General features: G+C 34.0%; 1 protein-coding gene across 1 annotated transcript; it reads right to left on the bottom strand.

Annotated features, from left to right (window-relative positions):
- Positions 1-4,542: 4,542 nt before the first annotated feature.
- On the bottom strand, positions 4,543-8,699 carry LOC111784479 (uncharacterized). Its single transcript, XM_023665171.2, has 5 exons — positions 8,425-8,699; positions 7,805-7,893; positions 7,028-7,205; positions 6,138-6,208; positions 4,543-4,745 (listed from the first exon to the last, which is right to left on the bottom strand). The coding sequence occupies exons 1-4, from the start codon at positions 8,614-8,616 to the stop codon at positions 6,143-6,145; spliced, it is 525 nt and encodes a 174-aa protein (XP_023520939.2). The 5' UTR covers positions 8,617-8,699; the 3' UTR covers positions 4,543-4,745; positions 6,138-6,142.
- Positions 8,700-15,819: the final 7,120 nt, after the last annotated feature.

Below are 15,819 nucleotides of genomic sequence, written 5' to 3'. Positions count from 1 at the left end.
GTAACACATGAAATGATGGTTGAATCGAGTCTATACAATTTTGTAGATGAAGAATAAGTGCTTGTTGAATCTTCTTAGCCTTGAATCCTGTAATATAGGAAAACTTGGAATATTTGGAACACCATGATCCTTATCAATTGCAGACCGATGATCAATTCTCAAAATTAAGGCCACACTTAAATACGTTCATAAAAAATAATTCATTTAGCTAGAGGGAAGAATAAGAAAGAAATTCCATGAAGAAATTAGGCCCTTAGATGTAAAGACCGAAACTCGATGACTAAAACTTTAGCTGATTCGATAGTGTAAAAAGATGGACAATTTTTTTGCGAAATAAACAAAAAGAATTTACAACATAATATACATTATATTTATATCATAACAAAATAAAGTTCTTAAAACACAACATAATAGTTAAACATGAAATAAAAGGAACAAACATAAAATATTTAAAACAAAAGTGTATGGAGGGCGATGGGTGAGGCTTGTCTATGACACCTGCTTGAGAGTCCACTCCCAACCTCGACCAACTCTTTATTTACCCGAAAAACATGAAAGACATGGAGTGAGTACAAAAACTCAGTAAATAACCTATTTGTAGGCTCTTAATCGTGTCCTTGATATACTAGAGTACCACACTCTTTTATTTTCTTGTTTTCGTTCTTGTTATAAGTACTTGGATCCTTAGGTTCTATTCCTGGTGTATGAATCATTGTCATGGTCTTGCCTAAAGACCTTGATCTTTGAATTCTGAAGTCTCAACCAAGGTTCAAACTATGGGTCTTAGTATTGTAGTTATGGGTTCTTTTCCTTAGTATTTGGATCTTGATCCATGTTCTAGTTCTTGAATATTTTTTTGTTCTTGTTTCCTTTTTGTCATGTTCTTGGTTTATTCTCCAAGACACTTCTCCTAGGGTTTTCGATACTAGTCATGAACCTGACAACCTCTACCTTGATCTATAAATATGAAGTTCTGCAATGTTTTAAGACAAGAATCAAGTGATGAGGATTCCTAAAATTCTAGTTTGATGTTTTTAGATTATGGGTTTTTCTTCCTCATATTTTTTCTAAATTTGAGGGCTATGGTTAATCATTTTTCATCCTACCAACTTCTACAAATCCCATATGGGATTTCTAAAAAAATTTGTGAAGGAATCGGGCAATGAAAAGCTCTAGAATCGGCTGCCCAATAAAAGACTAGAAACATGTTTTTCGGCAAACTTTGGAAGGTTATAACTCGAGCTACATACCACGACAAGGTAAGAAATTGGCCTCTACTTCTTTCTTGAAACTTCATCTAAACGTTTCATGAAGAAATTTAGCCCATTAGAGATGTATATAGAGCGGTGCAAAGGCAAAACTATAGGGGTATGATAAGAAAAAATCGTGATTTTTCCAGCAACCAACGAAGAAGATGAAGTTCAAAGTCAAAGGTCAAACTTTGACCAATAAAAGTCAAAGGTAGCCATATGTTGACCTTCTACATTTTTTCTTTTATAATCAATTTGGACCTCTTTTAAACCGGTTCTGATAAGATAAGGAATCAACTACAAGGGGAATAAGATTCGGATTACCTTGTTGATCGAATATCTCAAGGCAAGAACATTGTTTGAGATTCAAATCACTCCACAAGCAAGATCGATCATGTCTAGCTTGAATGACTCTTGTTGATCAAATATCTCAAACACTTGTTTGAGATTCGAATCACTCCACAAGCAAGATTGATCATGTCGAGCTTGAATGATTCTACATGCAACCTAAACTACATAGAATTGCAAAGAAACTTAGCCATTGGCTAAAGAAAGCACAAATGCTTTTTTTAATATATTTTTGAAGTCTACCTTACACATACAACATACATGGCTTTATATAGCCTCAAAATGAAACTATTAAAGGCACTTCAAAAGTTGTAACATTCCTACTTTATGGCCATAATTAGCCATGATGTAAATGTAACCGAAATTAAATAAAAAGTCTTAAAATACAATAGCTCTAAGTTACTCTAAATTGTAACCCACCCAAAATTTACAACAATCAAACTTCATTCTTCTTCAATGTGGCATGAATTGAAACATCTTTTGATAATTTTGACAACCTTTTCTTCACATCTTCATTGAAGCATATTGTATGATTGATATCTCTTGGTTCATATCATTTTGATAATCTGGACCTCTTTTAGACCGGTTCTCATGAATTTATTTATGGTTCCTGAAGCTAGACTCAAAGATGAATCTAATAATGAAAATTTGGAATAATTCGGATACCGAAAACCCAAGAACGGAAGTCTCAAACATCGACGATGAGGTAAGTAGCCACCTTGGACTTTTCTTAAGAAATACTTATGGGAATCATTTGGATTTCCATATGAACCCCGAACCAAGTTTGAATTAAGGATATATAAAAGAAAAACTCAAAGAACCATGAGTTAAAGCCCTGAACTGATCAAATTGCTCGGGATTTAACTAACATTAAAATAATCAACTAGATAAACTTCATTGCATACGAAATTTTAATGCTGAGTATATTATAGCATGAGTAGGTAAACCAAGAAATTGTGCAAAATGACCATATTGCCCCTAAGGATATCTACCTACGGTTCATGACCTAGAGGACTTCCAAATGCTATTAAATTCTATGGTAGACCTTATTCTGTGATTTCTGAAGATGTGGCGAAGTTTAAAAGCCATTGGAACACGTTAAGTAACAAAACCAAGAATTAGGGATAAAATGACCAAAATGTCCCTAGGACTACTTAGGAAAATTCAAGGTCTACCCATTGTCCAAATGACTTGCTACTTCTTATAAGGCCTATTCCTAAGGGCAAGAAGGTATGTTCAAGAGTTGAAGTTGATTAGAGCAAGCTTGGAACCAAAAGCAAGTTAGGACAAAAGAAACACCTAAAGGAAACACCTCACGACTCAAGACCCTTCTAAAACCCTTTAAAGAATTCATTACGAATCTATGACCTCCTAAAATAACTCAGACTTGTTATTATGATGGATTCATATGTTTACGAATGCATGTTACAACTTATGCCGAAAGAAATTATAAATCTTAGAAACTTACAAGATTCAAAACCAAGAATCATATGAAAAAGAATGCTCGGTAACCTTAATGACTTACCTATATATTTAAAATATTACTGCATAAATGGCATTTAAAAATCTGTTGTTTTACATAGATAAATTGCACTATTTACATTAACTTGGGTTAGATTAAATACGGATGAAAATATTTTATATGGGGTTACATTAAAGACGGATAAATTTATAAATTCACTGCAATCAAACTGTACCTTGATTAGTTCCACAATTAAAAAAAAAATTAATAATAATAATAATAAATAAATAAATAAATAAAGCTAAATTAATAAAAATATCAACTTTGTCTTAAAAAATACCCTTAGTTTTAAAAAAAAGTTCTAATAATATTCCAACTAAAAAATTCAAAATATTCTTAAATTAAAAAAATACCTTTATTGTTAATTTTAAATGGAAACAAACTTTCAAAACTAACACTAAATAGTTTTGAGATAATTTATATAGTGTCAAAATAGATTTTTGTTGAGGATAAAAAAAATTATTTTTTTTATAAAAATAAAAAGTGATAATGTTATTTTTTAAATTTTATAGATATATTTTAAATATACGCTAAGGGTATTTTTTAATTTTCTTTTTTTAATTGAAGGGTATTAATAAACTTTTTAAGGGTTAAAGGTTTATTTGAAAGATTATTAAAAGTTATCGTATATCTTTTAAATAAAATACTAACCATCAGTGAAATATATATATATATATATATATATATTTCTTTTTTTTCTTTTTTTTTTTAATTCAAGGATATTATTAGATATTTTTTTTAAAAAGTTTATGGTATTTTTATTAATTTAGGAAGAAAAAAAAAATCAGCCCAAACTGTTAGAATTGAAATTATACAATAATAACTAATTGCAACAACTTTACAACTCAAAGAATAGTGGCTCAAATTAAAAACTCAAATAACTAAACTCCCATGGATCCAATGAAGCTTAGTACTCCTTCAAATTAATGTCACCCCCTAGATTGAGTTGAAAAAATCTTTTGGACGAACCTAAAATTTTGGAATTGGTTGGATTGGTGACTTAAGTGACTAGATAAAGTTCTCAACCCAACCCAACCCAACCTTCTATTTAGGAGTTGGATTGGGTTATCGGGGTGTGTTCTTTTTAAAAAAAAAAAAATTAAAAAACCTACTTTTAAGACAACTAAAATCTCATAAAACTCGAATATCGAACATTTACAAGTCATAATGCATCACTAACATTAGTTGTAAACAATAAATATTAGGGTAGGATATGACAGTGTTAAATTGTAACCCTATTTTCGGGTAGGTCAGATCACCAAAAAATTGTAACCCAAAAACTGAACAGAATTTTTGGTTTTCAGATTTTCCAAAAATTCAAAGAAAAAGAAAACTCTAGCCTATGATTGAATTCGGTAATCCGGGTCGGTTGGGTTATTAGATCAAGGAACACCGCTAACTTATAATGAAACACTAACCATCTTATAAAAATAAAATAAACAAAAACTGTGATTGATACCAATGTCTATGGTTACATACTTCAAATATTTCAATTATATAATGATGTAGATGTATTAGGGGGGGAGGGGTGTTAATTGTATTGAAATTTGTCATCTACCATACCCAGAATTCCTGTCGAAGACATTGATTTCCATTTCCATAGTTTCTCAGTGATATCTCCTCCCCTGCATGTTTAACATCCAGAACAATTAAACCATGTCATAAGAAAATTTTCGAGTTTATAGTATCCGGAAAGTTCTTTATTCCTGTCATGCAAGCAACTGATAAAAAAGTACTGCTTCAATGTCAATTGGGATAATTAATATTAGACATTAATAATCAACATTCAAATACTTCCAAGATTTCGAGACTCAAAGAAACTATAAATATACAAAGACTTACCAGATTAAAACTTGTCAATCTCAACAATACCATACATTATCTATAAGCTTTGGAATTATGTTTTGTTCCATAAGGTATTGTTTTGTTCGCCAAAATTTACAGAAAAGGTTCCCACAATATTTATCAGAATGATTATCTTACAAATTGCAAGATGATATGTTAATCTGGCGTTTTGATGTGGTTGGTTTGTGGAGAAAGTTCGTATCAGAGCAATATGTTTGAATAACTAGGGGAAGATTGTGAGATCGCACGTCAATTGGGGAGGAGAACAAAGCATTTTTTATAAGGGTGTGAAACCCTCTTGCTAACAAACGTGTTTTAAAAACTTTGAGGGGAAGTTTGAGAGGGTAAGCCTAAAGAGGACAATATCTGTTAGCGGTGGACTTGAGCTGTTACAAATGGTATCAAAGCCAGACATTGGGCGATGTGCCAGCGAGGAGGCTAAGCCCCGAAGAGGGTGGACTCAAGGCGGTGTGCTAGCAAGGACGCTAGACCCAGAAAGGAGTAGATTGTGAGATCCCAAATCGGTTAGGAAGGAGAACGAAGCATTCTTTACAAGGGTGTGGAAACATCTCCCTAGCAGACGCGTTTTAAAAATCTTGAGGGGAATCTCGAAAAGGAATACTCAAAGAAGACAATATCTGCTTGCTCCAGTTGTATCATACACATGTTTGTTGTATATTATAAGATAATGGTTAAGCAATTACCTTTATTATTCTTCAGGAATGTCTAGTATAAATGTTTGTTAGATTTAATGCTTCTATCTAGGTGTCAGATAGATAGGAGTCCGCTTTCAATACCAAAAACCAGGACTCTTACACGACATCCCATGAATCATAATGTTATATATGGAAAGGTAAAAGTCTAGGTCTACTACCAAGCAAGAAACTGAAGACCCTAACTTGGTGTTGTGTATGGTACTCATACTAGAATTACAACTTTCACATTAATGAGCTGATTCTGATATGATACACCCTACAAATGTAAGTTGTGTGCTTAAAGTGTCTACTCGAAATGCATTCTCTCATCAACTGCATACCATTCATCAGAACTTGAATTTGAAATTACTTGAGAAAATTGATTTTGATGCATCCTAGGTATTGATTTGTTTTTTCTTTTAATTCTCTATGCATGCAAGTTTAGATAAACTTTTCAATCAAGGTATAGAGTCTCACCACTGTTATTGCTTAACCTTCAGGGAATTTTCAATGCGTTGAACGAGTTCACCAGCAGCCAAAGCTCCTTCCTGCATATAGATAATCCGCATGCATGTTTAAAATAAACAATAAATAATCTAAGCACAAGAAACTGAAAGCCCGTTACTGACATTTCAACCGGAATGTCTAAAAAAGTTACAAGATTGTTTATGGCATCTCACTAAAACCAAAAGAAAAGGTGAAAGAGTTGTAGTCTAAAGAGTTGTAGTCTAGATAGAAAGAGGATGTACTTGTAAGCCAAGTTACTAATTTATGGATTTATGGAATAGTTTAAGAGAATTGTGAACAAGTTTTGTCCTTTTAATTCGGAAGAAAGATTGTTAATGTTTCTTAACTTGGGGAAAAAGTTTAGGACACTAGTCAGTGCTTTCTCTGCTATAAATATTCCTAAGATATATACTCTTTTCACAACTACAACAAACAAAATTGAAAAGCCAAGTGCTGAAGGTCTTTTTGTTCCAAAAGATCTCTCCTCCAAGTTTTTCCTTCACTTCTTTTCCTTGTTTCGACATATTTTGATCGTGGGTCAAATTCACCCCGGCTTGATCAAATTGAAAATATGGGCATACCTTTTAACTCTTTGAAACTAAACTGGGTGCATGAATTGAGGAAAGATACGGTGGATAATGGTTTCAGAGAAATAAAGGATAGAACATAGTAGAAACTTCGAGTGTAATTACAGGATTTCTTGGAAAAACTTCCCGTTTTCGTTCAAATTCAGAAAGAAAAAAGATGCAATTGAACAAAGATTCTGAAACATATATATGTGATTTCTTGACGCATATAGAGTTAGTTGTACATTCAATATCTCTCCAAATGACTAGAAATAGGACAAAGCATTCACTTACGAATCGGTCAAGGGGTTTTCCATCTTTGAAGAGGATAAACGTAGGTAATGCCTCTATTTTGTATTTATCAGCGATGACAGGATATTTCTCAGTGTCAATCTTGACCACCTGGACTGTGTCACTCAGCGCATCACTAACTTTTTCAAGAATTGGAACCATGAATTGACAAGGACCACACCTGCAAACGAGGAGCTATGGATATAAACCAAGAGACATCAATCATACAATATACTTCATTATGAAGATATGAAGAAAATGTTGAAATTATCAAAAGATATTTCAATTCATGTGACACTAGTTCATATCAGCTATGTTTACCCATCATTTAAAAACTACCTTTTTGAATAAGAAAATTATCTGTTCTACAATTCAACCCCTGTTCTCCTCAGCAGCCAAGCACTAACTTGCTAACTGAATCATATTCACTAGGTAAATTGCTCAGGAGAAACAACGGCTTATTTTGTAATTATATATTAAAAACATGATTCCCATAAATTAATATTATCGGTTAGGAACCACAACTCTCACAATGGTATGATATTGTCCACTTTGAAAATAAGCTCTCATGGCATTGCTTTGGGCTTTCCCAAAAGGCCTCATAGCAATAGAGATGTATTCCTTACTAAAAAATTCATAATCATTCCATAAATTAGAACGTGGGGGTGGAATCATCCACAAGTGAAGTGGGGTGAGATATAAAGCCATGCCTGCAATGCTCTTGTAGAAAGAGTAGCTTGAAAATAGGTGTGTGCATGTGAGTGAGATAAAGAGACCAACCAGGTTGCATAGAAGTCGACTAACACGGGCTTGTCAGAGTTGGCCAATAAATCATCAAAGGAAGAAAATGTTTGGTTCTTGGCTTTGACCTACAGAAGTTAATTTGTACAAACAAATCCCATCGTTATTCATTACAGCAGTTTGAACACAAATTGTCATCCATATTTAAACAAGCAACTTGAGAATCGGGAAAAATATTAATGCAGCTTTTAAGAGCAAGAAGAAGGGGATCTCTACAAAAAGGGAAATGCAATCCTTCTAATTACTCTGACTACTTAAGAACTTAATTTTTCTTATAAAACTAAAACTAATTGAACCAGATAGATTATAGTTTCTTCTTAGGTAGACGAACAATGTAGTTTCTAGTTCTACGTAAAACAGAAGCAAACACGGATACAATCAAAAATCGAATTAAAGGAACACCAGAAGTATAAGAAAAACAATTACATCACATAAACTTCGTTCACCAGAATTAGGCACAAAAATTAACGATAAGTCTCTGAAGGTTAGATGCGAAACAAAAGCAACAATAAGAACAAAAGGAAAGTCCAAGGATTCCAAATTCTTTATCAGGTTCCTCCATAAAAACAATACACAGATCTAAGGAAATAGATTGTTACCACAGGGAAGATTCGAGACCGCGACGGAGCAGAAATCCCACAGTTTCCAAGTCGAACACATCGAAGCTGAACCGGTAGCTGTAGAGACGAGGAGGAAAACAACCTAGATGAAGATGAATCATTCACGGCGAAGCGATTGGAGCGCTCTGAGGTGAGGAGAGGATAAGGTGATGTTGAAATGGAGGCCGCCATGTGAAGCTCTGTGTGCTCGCTCCTACAATGTCGATAGAGGAATTTTGTCGTCTGTTTTGGCTATACGGAGAAGCCAAAGGGAAGCGGAAAAATATAGTTAAATTCATCTTTTGAATCAACGAGAAAAATATAAAATATAAAATTAAAATATATATAAAAAGGAAAAAGAAATACAATCACATGCCATCACCGTGAGACCTATCCTTTCATAATAATCGTGGCATTGAACTTTTTTTTTCGAGTCGGGGCAAAGTTGGATGTGTAATACTTCTTGACACATGACCTATACATGCGCACATAGACCCACTAATCGAGCTCGTATATGTACCATTTGGGTATGCCCCTTTGGCGAGCGTACACGCACGCAGCTGGAAGCTACAGAGAGAAAGGAGTCCGTATAATATCATAACGTACATACTATCGTAATATAGCATCCTATCTCCATGCACATAAAACACAAAATGCATGAGATACCATAGTATCAAATCATGACACATAATTACGATGCAAGTCATGCTTCCATTCTTTTCAATGACAACATGCATTAAAAAATGTTCTCAAGACTTGTTGTCAATATCAATCGAAATCGAATTGTGCAAAGAGCACACAATTGATAAATTAAAGATAACAAATTTTTTTTTTTTTTTTTTTTTGGTTCATATCTCTTAGTTGACCCATTGGATATCAAGACTACCAGATAAGAAAATAACCAGAAGTATATGAGATGTTTAAGTTAATTGAAGCTAAATATAGATAATTATTTAATAAAAATAATCTTATAACTTCTAAGTAGTTCAATAACTATGAATTACTTTAAAATATTAAAGTGTAAAATTATTGCGTTTTACGTAAAATAATAATCGGATTTTTATTGGATAAGGTTATTGTAACGATCTGAAATTTTCTACTTAATTTATGATGATGATTACTATATACATATCATCAATATTGAATACAAAAATACTTCATTTAAACTTTCATAAAATGTCCCCTTCATCTTAAAACATCTTAAAACATAGCCATGGACTTACATGTTTTGAAACACCTTTCAAAACGACACAACAAAAGACTAAATAAAATAAACAAACGTTTAAATTAAAACATCCTATTCTAGCCTAAGTCTAAGAAAATAAATATGACTAACCTATGTATGTGTCATGGTCTCGAGTTGCGATGTCGTTGTCAGTCGTACATGAATGTCTTGCCTTAACCTGAAATAGAGGTAGCACGTGACTTGAGTATTTAAAGAAATACTCAATAATTGGCCGCACTATAGGGGTTAAATGCAAGAACATGCGAATGCAATGACACGACCTATCATATCAGTCTATTTTCCTATGGCACTATCCTAACGGGCAGGTTGGATGTGTACCATATACTCTACACACAGCCCATACGTGCGAGTATGGGCTCACCAGTCAGTTCGCACACTGCTGAGCCCCTTTTCTTGTCGGGCGAGCCTGCTCTGGTACCTCTTTATGCTGGACACCCATTAGAATTAGTAATCGTCACGGCAGCATTATGTAAAACATAATGATACTTCACCTGCCTAGTGGTGTACGAGTTCGTACCCTCATAATGGAATAGGGGTATCCCTCAATGCATGAGCACATATAATACATGAGGTCCGAATATTTTATTATTTTCAACATTATTACATATAACCCGCTATCGTTTTTCATTCATATCATATCATTTCTCATTATTCAGTTTTCATATCATATATGATTCTAACGGGGTTATATTTTATGTCATTTATTGTGATTTCATGTCATCCATATCATGTTGTATACACACAATCTAAGAGACATAGCATAACGTTTCATATTTTTAACATAACATTTCATCATATACATATCATACCATAACATATCGCATCACAATATATCATATCATAAACATGTCAATTTATCACGTGTCTCGTATCATAACATATTTCATATCATTTTCATATCATATCACTATATATATATCCGTCATTCACATGTCGTATCATAATCATATCATATCGTAAACACTTCGTGGTCATATCGTTCCCCAACTTATCATAGCCTTAACGTTCTTATGCATATTATAGTCATATCGTTACATGAACGTACCTTAGTTATATCGTTACTGGAACGTAACCTAACGCTATCGTTCTATCAATTTATCATAATCTTATCCCTTTCTACCAATAACCTTATCGCATTCTTTCATAAATCGATCGTGACCATATCGTTTTTATCAATCTTTTCATATCCATAGCACTTCGATACATAATCTAACTTTAACGTTTCATGAACATATCTTACTCCTATCATTACATTACGTTTCTTGCATTCTTTTCGTATCCTATCTCAAACATATCATTGAATACATTGTACTGTAACTATTATCATACAATTCACCAATTATAACATATACATAACATATCATAAGCATATCGATCCACAAATAATTCACATATATCAATATATATGACACGTGCAGAACCACGTGGCACGTGTGAACATCAAATATAATCATGTCAATAATAAGACCAATTACTTGATTAGATTAGGCTAGTGTCACCAATTTGTCATTAATGAATTTCGATTTTGTCCTTTTCATTCAAGTCAACTGATGTAACCCATGACATCAATTTCAAGTTAAATTCTCTATATGTATTTAGAAAGTCTTAGTTATATGTATTTATTATAATATTATTTTAATCTGAACCATTTAAAACTGTTTAACACTTTCCAAATACCTTTGCTTGTTTAATATTTTTTTTTAATTATGTTAAAATCTCTCTCTAGATAGGGGAACATAATTGAAAGAGAAGAATAAAAAAAAATGTAACAACAGAAACCCACCCCACCAGGGATTGTCTTTTCTGTGTTTTCTTTTTAGGTTTCCTTAAGGTTTTTAAATCGAGTCTTCTAAGGAAAGGTTTTCACACCTTTACAAAGGGTGTTTCGTTCTCCTCCCCAACTAATGTAGAATTGTGGGATCTCACAATCCACCCCCTTTAGGACCCAACGTTCTGGCTGGCACTCATTCCTTTGTCCAATCAATGTTAGACCCCCATCAAATCTATCCTCTTCGGGGCCAACGTTCTTTCAGGCACACCGCCTCGTGTCTACCCCCTTTCGGAGAAACAACCTCCTCGCTGACACATCATCCAGCGTCTGGCTCTGATACCAACTGGAACGACCCTAAATTTCTACATACTCAGAGTTGCTACTAACGTCTCATGCTCATCTCTTAAATGCGGAATATAACTCTTCAATGCTCATCCTAAATAGCGGAAAATTTGAAAACCTTCTGAACACTTCAAATTGATTGAAAACACTGTCGAACTTACGTGTTTCAAAACATAACGCTGAAATTAAAACTAAAATAAAAACAAATACATATGAAATAATTTAAATAAAGAAATGAAAACATCCTATACTAACCTAAGACTAGAAATTTAAATATGCAACTACCCTATGCACGCGCCACTGTCTCTGTGTACAATGTCGCCGTCAACCGTACATGGGCGCCTGCCTGTATCTCAAAAATAATATGGCATACGGCCTTAGTATTTCGAAGAAATACTCAGTAAGTGACCCCACTATAGGGTCATGCTAATGCAATCATGATTTAGGGACCTATCTCTATCTCATGTAGGGGTGGCCTCCAGTTTCAGGTCGAACGTATTGTTGGTTGTAGTGGTTAGAATAATGGCCCCCATGCGGCATATTTGGCAGCGAGCTGGTCGACGATCCTGACATGAGCGGGCTCGTCCTCGGTTGGAAGAGTTGTTTTTGTGGGAATGAGAACGACATCGCTGGTTGCTAAAGGAAGTAAGGTGACTTACATGGGTGCGACAACGATTAGTGGTTGTGAACGAGTTAGAAGACTAAAGGGGGGCGTTGGAATAACTCAAAACTTTCAGCTTTAGAGACTAAATCTGCAAAACAGAGGAGAGGGGTGAGAGCCATTTGAGTAGTAGAAAAAGTTGAAAAATCAGTGTCGAGTCCACGAAGGAACTAGTGCACTTTATCAATGTTCTCAACGGGTTTGCCAATGGCATGAAGTTGGTCACAAATTGTTTTGAAAGTTTGGGCATACTCAACAACAGATTTGATGCCACGTTTCATCAGCTACAAGTCATCCTTGAGTCTCAGTTCACGAGCTTTCGAATGATGGTTGAACGTATCTTCCAACGCGAGCCAAACGTCACATGCAATGGAGAGACCAACGACGACAGCAATGGCTTCCTTGGTGAGAGAGGATAGTAGGAGACAAAGAAGCCATTGATCAGCTACTTTCCACACCAAATATTTGGTATTGAGTGTTGATGAGGTTTCTGGTTCAAAGTGAAGTGGTGGAACCCTAGTTCCATCAACATAACCCAGCATATCTGGACTCTCAAGGAGAGGGAGAAGTTGGCTTTTCCAAAGAAGGTAATTGGAGGAAGAAAGTTTGATGGTGATCATATGGATTAGAGTGTTGAAAGGAAGAAGATGATAACATGATTCGAAAGCCATAGAGAAGAAAGAATCAGGGTTGTTAAACCGAAGGAGCTTTGATACCCTGAGAATATTTGCTAAAACCACCCACCTAAATGGTGGTGAAAGTTCTCTATTTATAATCATGTACATAATAGAGAACTATGGTAAATTACCAAATAATATGGAACGAATAATAAATGGATATAAGATATTTTGTTATAATAAAAGGACAAATATAATACCTATGGTAAGTCAATGGAAGAAAAATATCTAGATATTTGCGTATAATAAACAGTCAAATATGATACATATGATAAACCATAATTCAAAACTAAATATCCTTAATAAGGACTACATATCCAATTTTTGTTGGCGATACACCTCTATGATGGTTTAAATGATAGGTCTCTAATCATGATTAAATGTGTTTGCATTCACTAACCCCAATAGTGGGGTCACTTACTGAATATTTCTTAAAACACTCAAGTCATGTGCTACTTTTATGTTTCAAGCAAAGGCCAGGTACCCCTATACAATTGACGGCAACATCACGATTAAAGACCATGACACATGCATAGGGTAGTTACATGTAATTTCGCAGATCATATGTTAGTATTAATCATTACTATTTTATTTTTTTTCATTTACTTATATTTATTTTTAATATTTTCCTTGTCATGTTTTAAGATATTTTCTCAAACATGTAAGTCCATGATTTTGTTTTATGAAGATGTTTTAATGAATATTTATGCATAAGAGTTACGTCATGCATACGGTAGCGACTTTAAGTTAGTAGAAAATTAGAATCATTACACTTTGATATATGTAAAATGACCAAACTTACCCTTGTAGTAACATGTTGTTGGTTTATGACCCATATGACCTCTCACCTTATTTCATGTTTCTTGACGAATATGCAATGTTTTGGAAACATTAGTTTTTTTTTTTTTTTTTTTTTTTTTTTTTTTTTTAACCTTGAGATTAAGTACCTAATGAATTCCAATGAATTTAGAGATTTAATATAATTTTCAGGGGTATAGATTTTGCTTTGTTAAGCTTATGAGAATGATACGTTGGCATAAATATAATTTATGCTTACTTTAGAGCGATGAACTTTAAGTTACACTAAATGAATACCGACCGTTACAAGACTTTATACGAGGCCGTAGTGTTAGTACATGAATTTAAGTGTCAAGATGCTACTCTAAAGCCATGAACTAAGTTAAATGAGTTCACCACACGCCCAAGCTCTAAAGTATAATCGACCTAAATTTTCACTTACCTAGAGTCGCTATTGTCATCATCATCTAAACTCGTATGCAGAATTAAACATTAAAAATTTCATCATAAAACATAACTTTCATCTTAAAACACAACCATGGACATACGTGTTTTGAAAACACATTTAAAACGGCACGACAAAAGACTAAAGAAAATAAGTAAACCTTTAAATTAAAAACGTCTAAGAAAATAAATGCAACTACCCTATGCATGTGCCATGGTCTTAAGTTGTGATGTTGTCGTCAGCCGTACAAGAACACCTAGCCTTTACCTGAAAAGAAGTAGCACATGGCTTGAGTATTTTATGAAATACTCCGTAAGTGACCCCACTATTGGGATCAGGGAAGGTAAACACATGCAAGATCCAAGGACCTATCATTTAAAACCATCATAGGAGTGGCCTCCAATCTCGGACAAATTGGATGTGTAGTACTTCCCTACACACGACCCACACGTGCGAGTGTGAATCCCTAGGGGGCTCACACACCCCCTAGACCCTCTTTGGTCAAGTTAAGTTGTAGCGACGTCTGGAGGTCAACGGAACCCGATAGTGCCATGCTCCCCATGAACACCCTCAACATCATACTGTGCATGTCCGCCCTCATCATCATAAATGAGAAAGTATCCCAATGCATATGAACACACAAAATGCATGAGGTTCGTATAGTTTTCATCTTTAAATCATCTTTAAGACACAACCCTATACACCGTTCACACATTATTTTAAGTAACATGCACGCATTGGCCTTCATACATTCATCATCATTCGTTTAACTAGGGTTGTATCTTTAAAAACTTGTCTTCATAATGCACGTGACATTTAATACATGCACAACATTTTAATATAGAATATCGTCATATGAAGTCATTTCATTATCATACGTCTCGCATCATCTTATTATTATGCATCTTCATCATCATATCGACATCATATATATCATAACATCATCATGTGTACTTTCTTGCCTTTTGATATTTAATCTGATTTTTCATTTTCTTTTTGTTTGCATGTATTATGCTTTATCTTTTAATTTTTCTTGCCTTTTGATATTTAATCTTATCTTCCATTTTCTTTGCACGTCATAATACCCGAAAAATAGAAAAAATAAAAATAAAAATAAAATAAAATAAAGACAACAGAGGGGCAAATAGATCATTTTACCCCTCCAATAGGGTCCTTGAAACCCTAACACAACACCTGCAAGGAGAGAAAAAGGGTGTGAGAAGAGAAAGGAGGGGTCGCTTGTGGTGTTGGCTTTTTGGCCCTTCATCTCACTTTAATTAATTTCAATCAATTAATTGATGATTTGATGATAACAAACCTACTTTTAATTATTAACTATTTTTCAGTATTTTGAAATGTCCACAGTATAAGGTCGGGAATAACGATTTCAACGACTTTTCAATTACTCAAATCAGAGCTAAAACGAAGAAATTACAGTCGAGACAACATACCCGA

The sequence above is a fragment of the Cucurbita pepo genome, chromosome 6, assembly GCF_057944985.1.
Source record: "Cucurbita pepo subsp. pepo isolate OVF chromosome 6, ASM5794498v1, whole genome shotgun sequence".
NCBI classification, from domain to species: domain Eukaryota; kingdom Viridiplantae; phylum Streptophyta; class Magnoliopsida; order Cucurbitales; family Cucurbitaceae; genus Cucurbita; species Cucurbita pepo.
The sequence above is the reverse complement of the archived record's forward strand: the minus strand, read 5'-3'. Positions and strand labels throughout refer to the sequence as shown.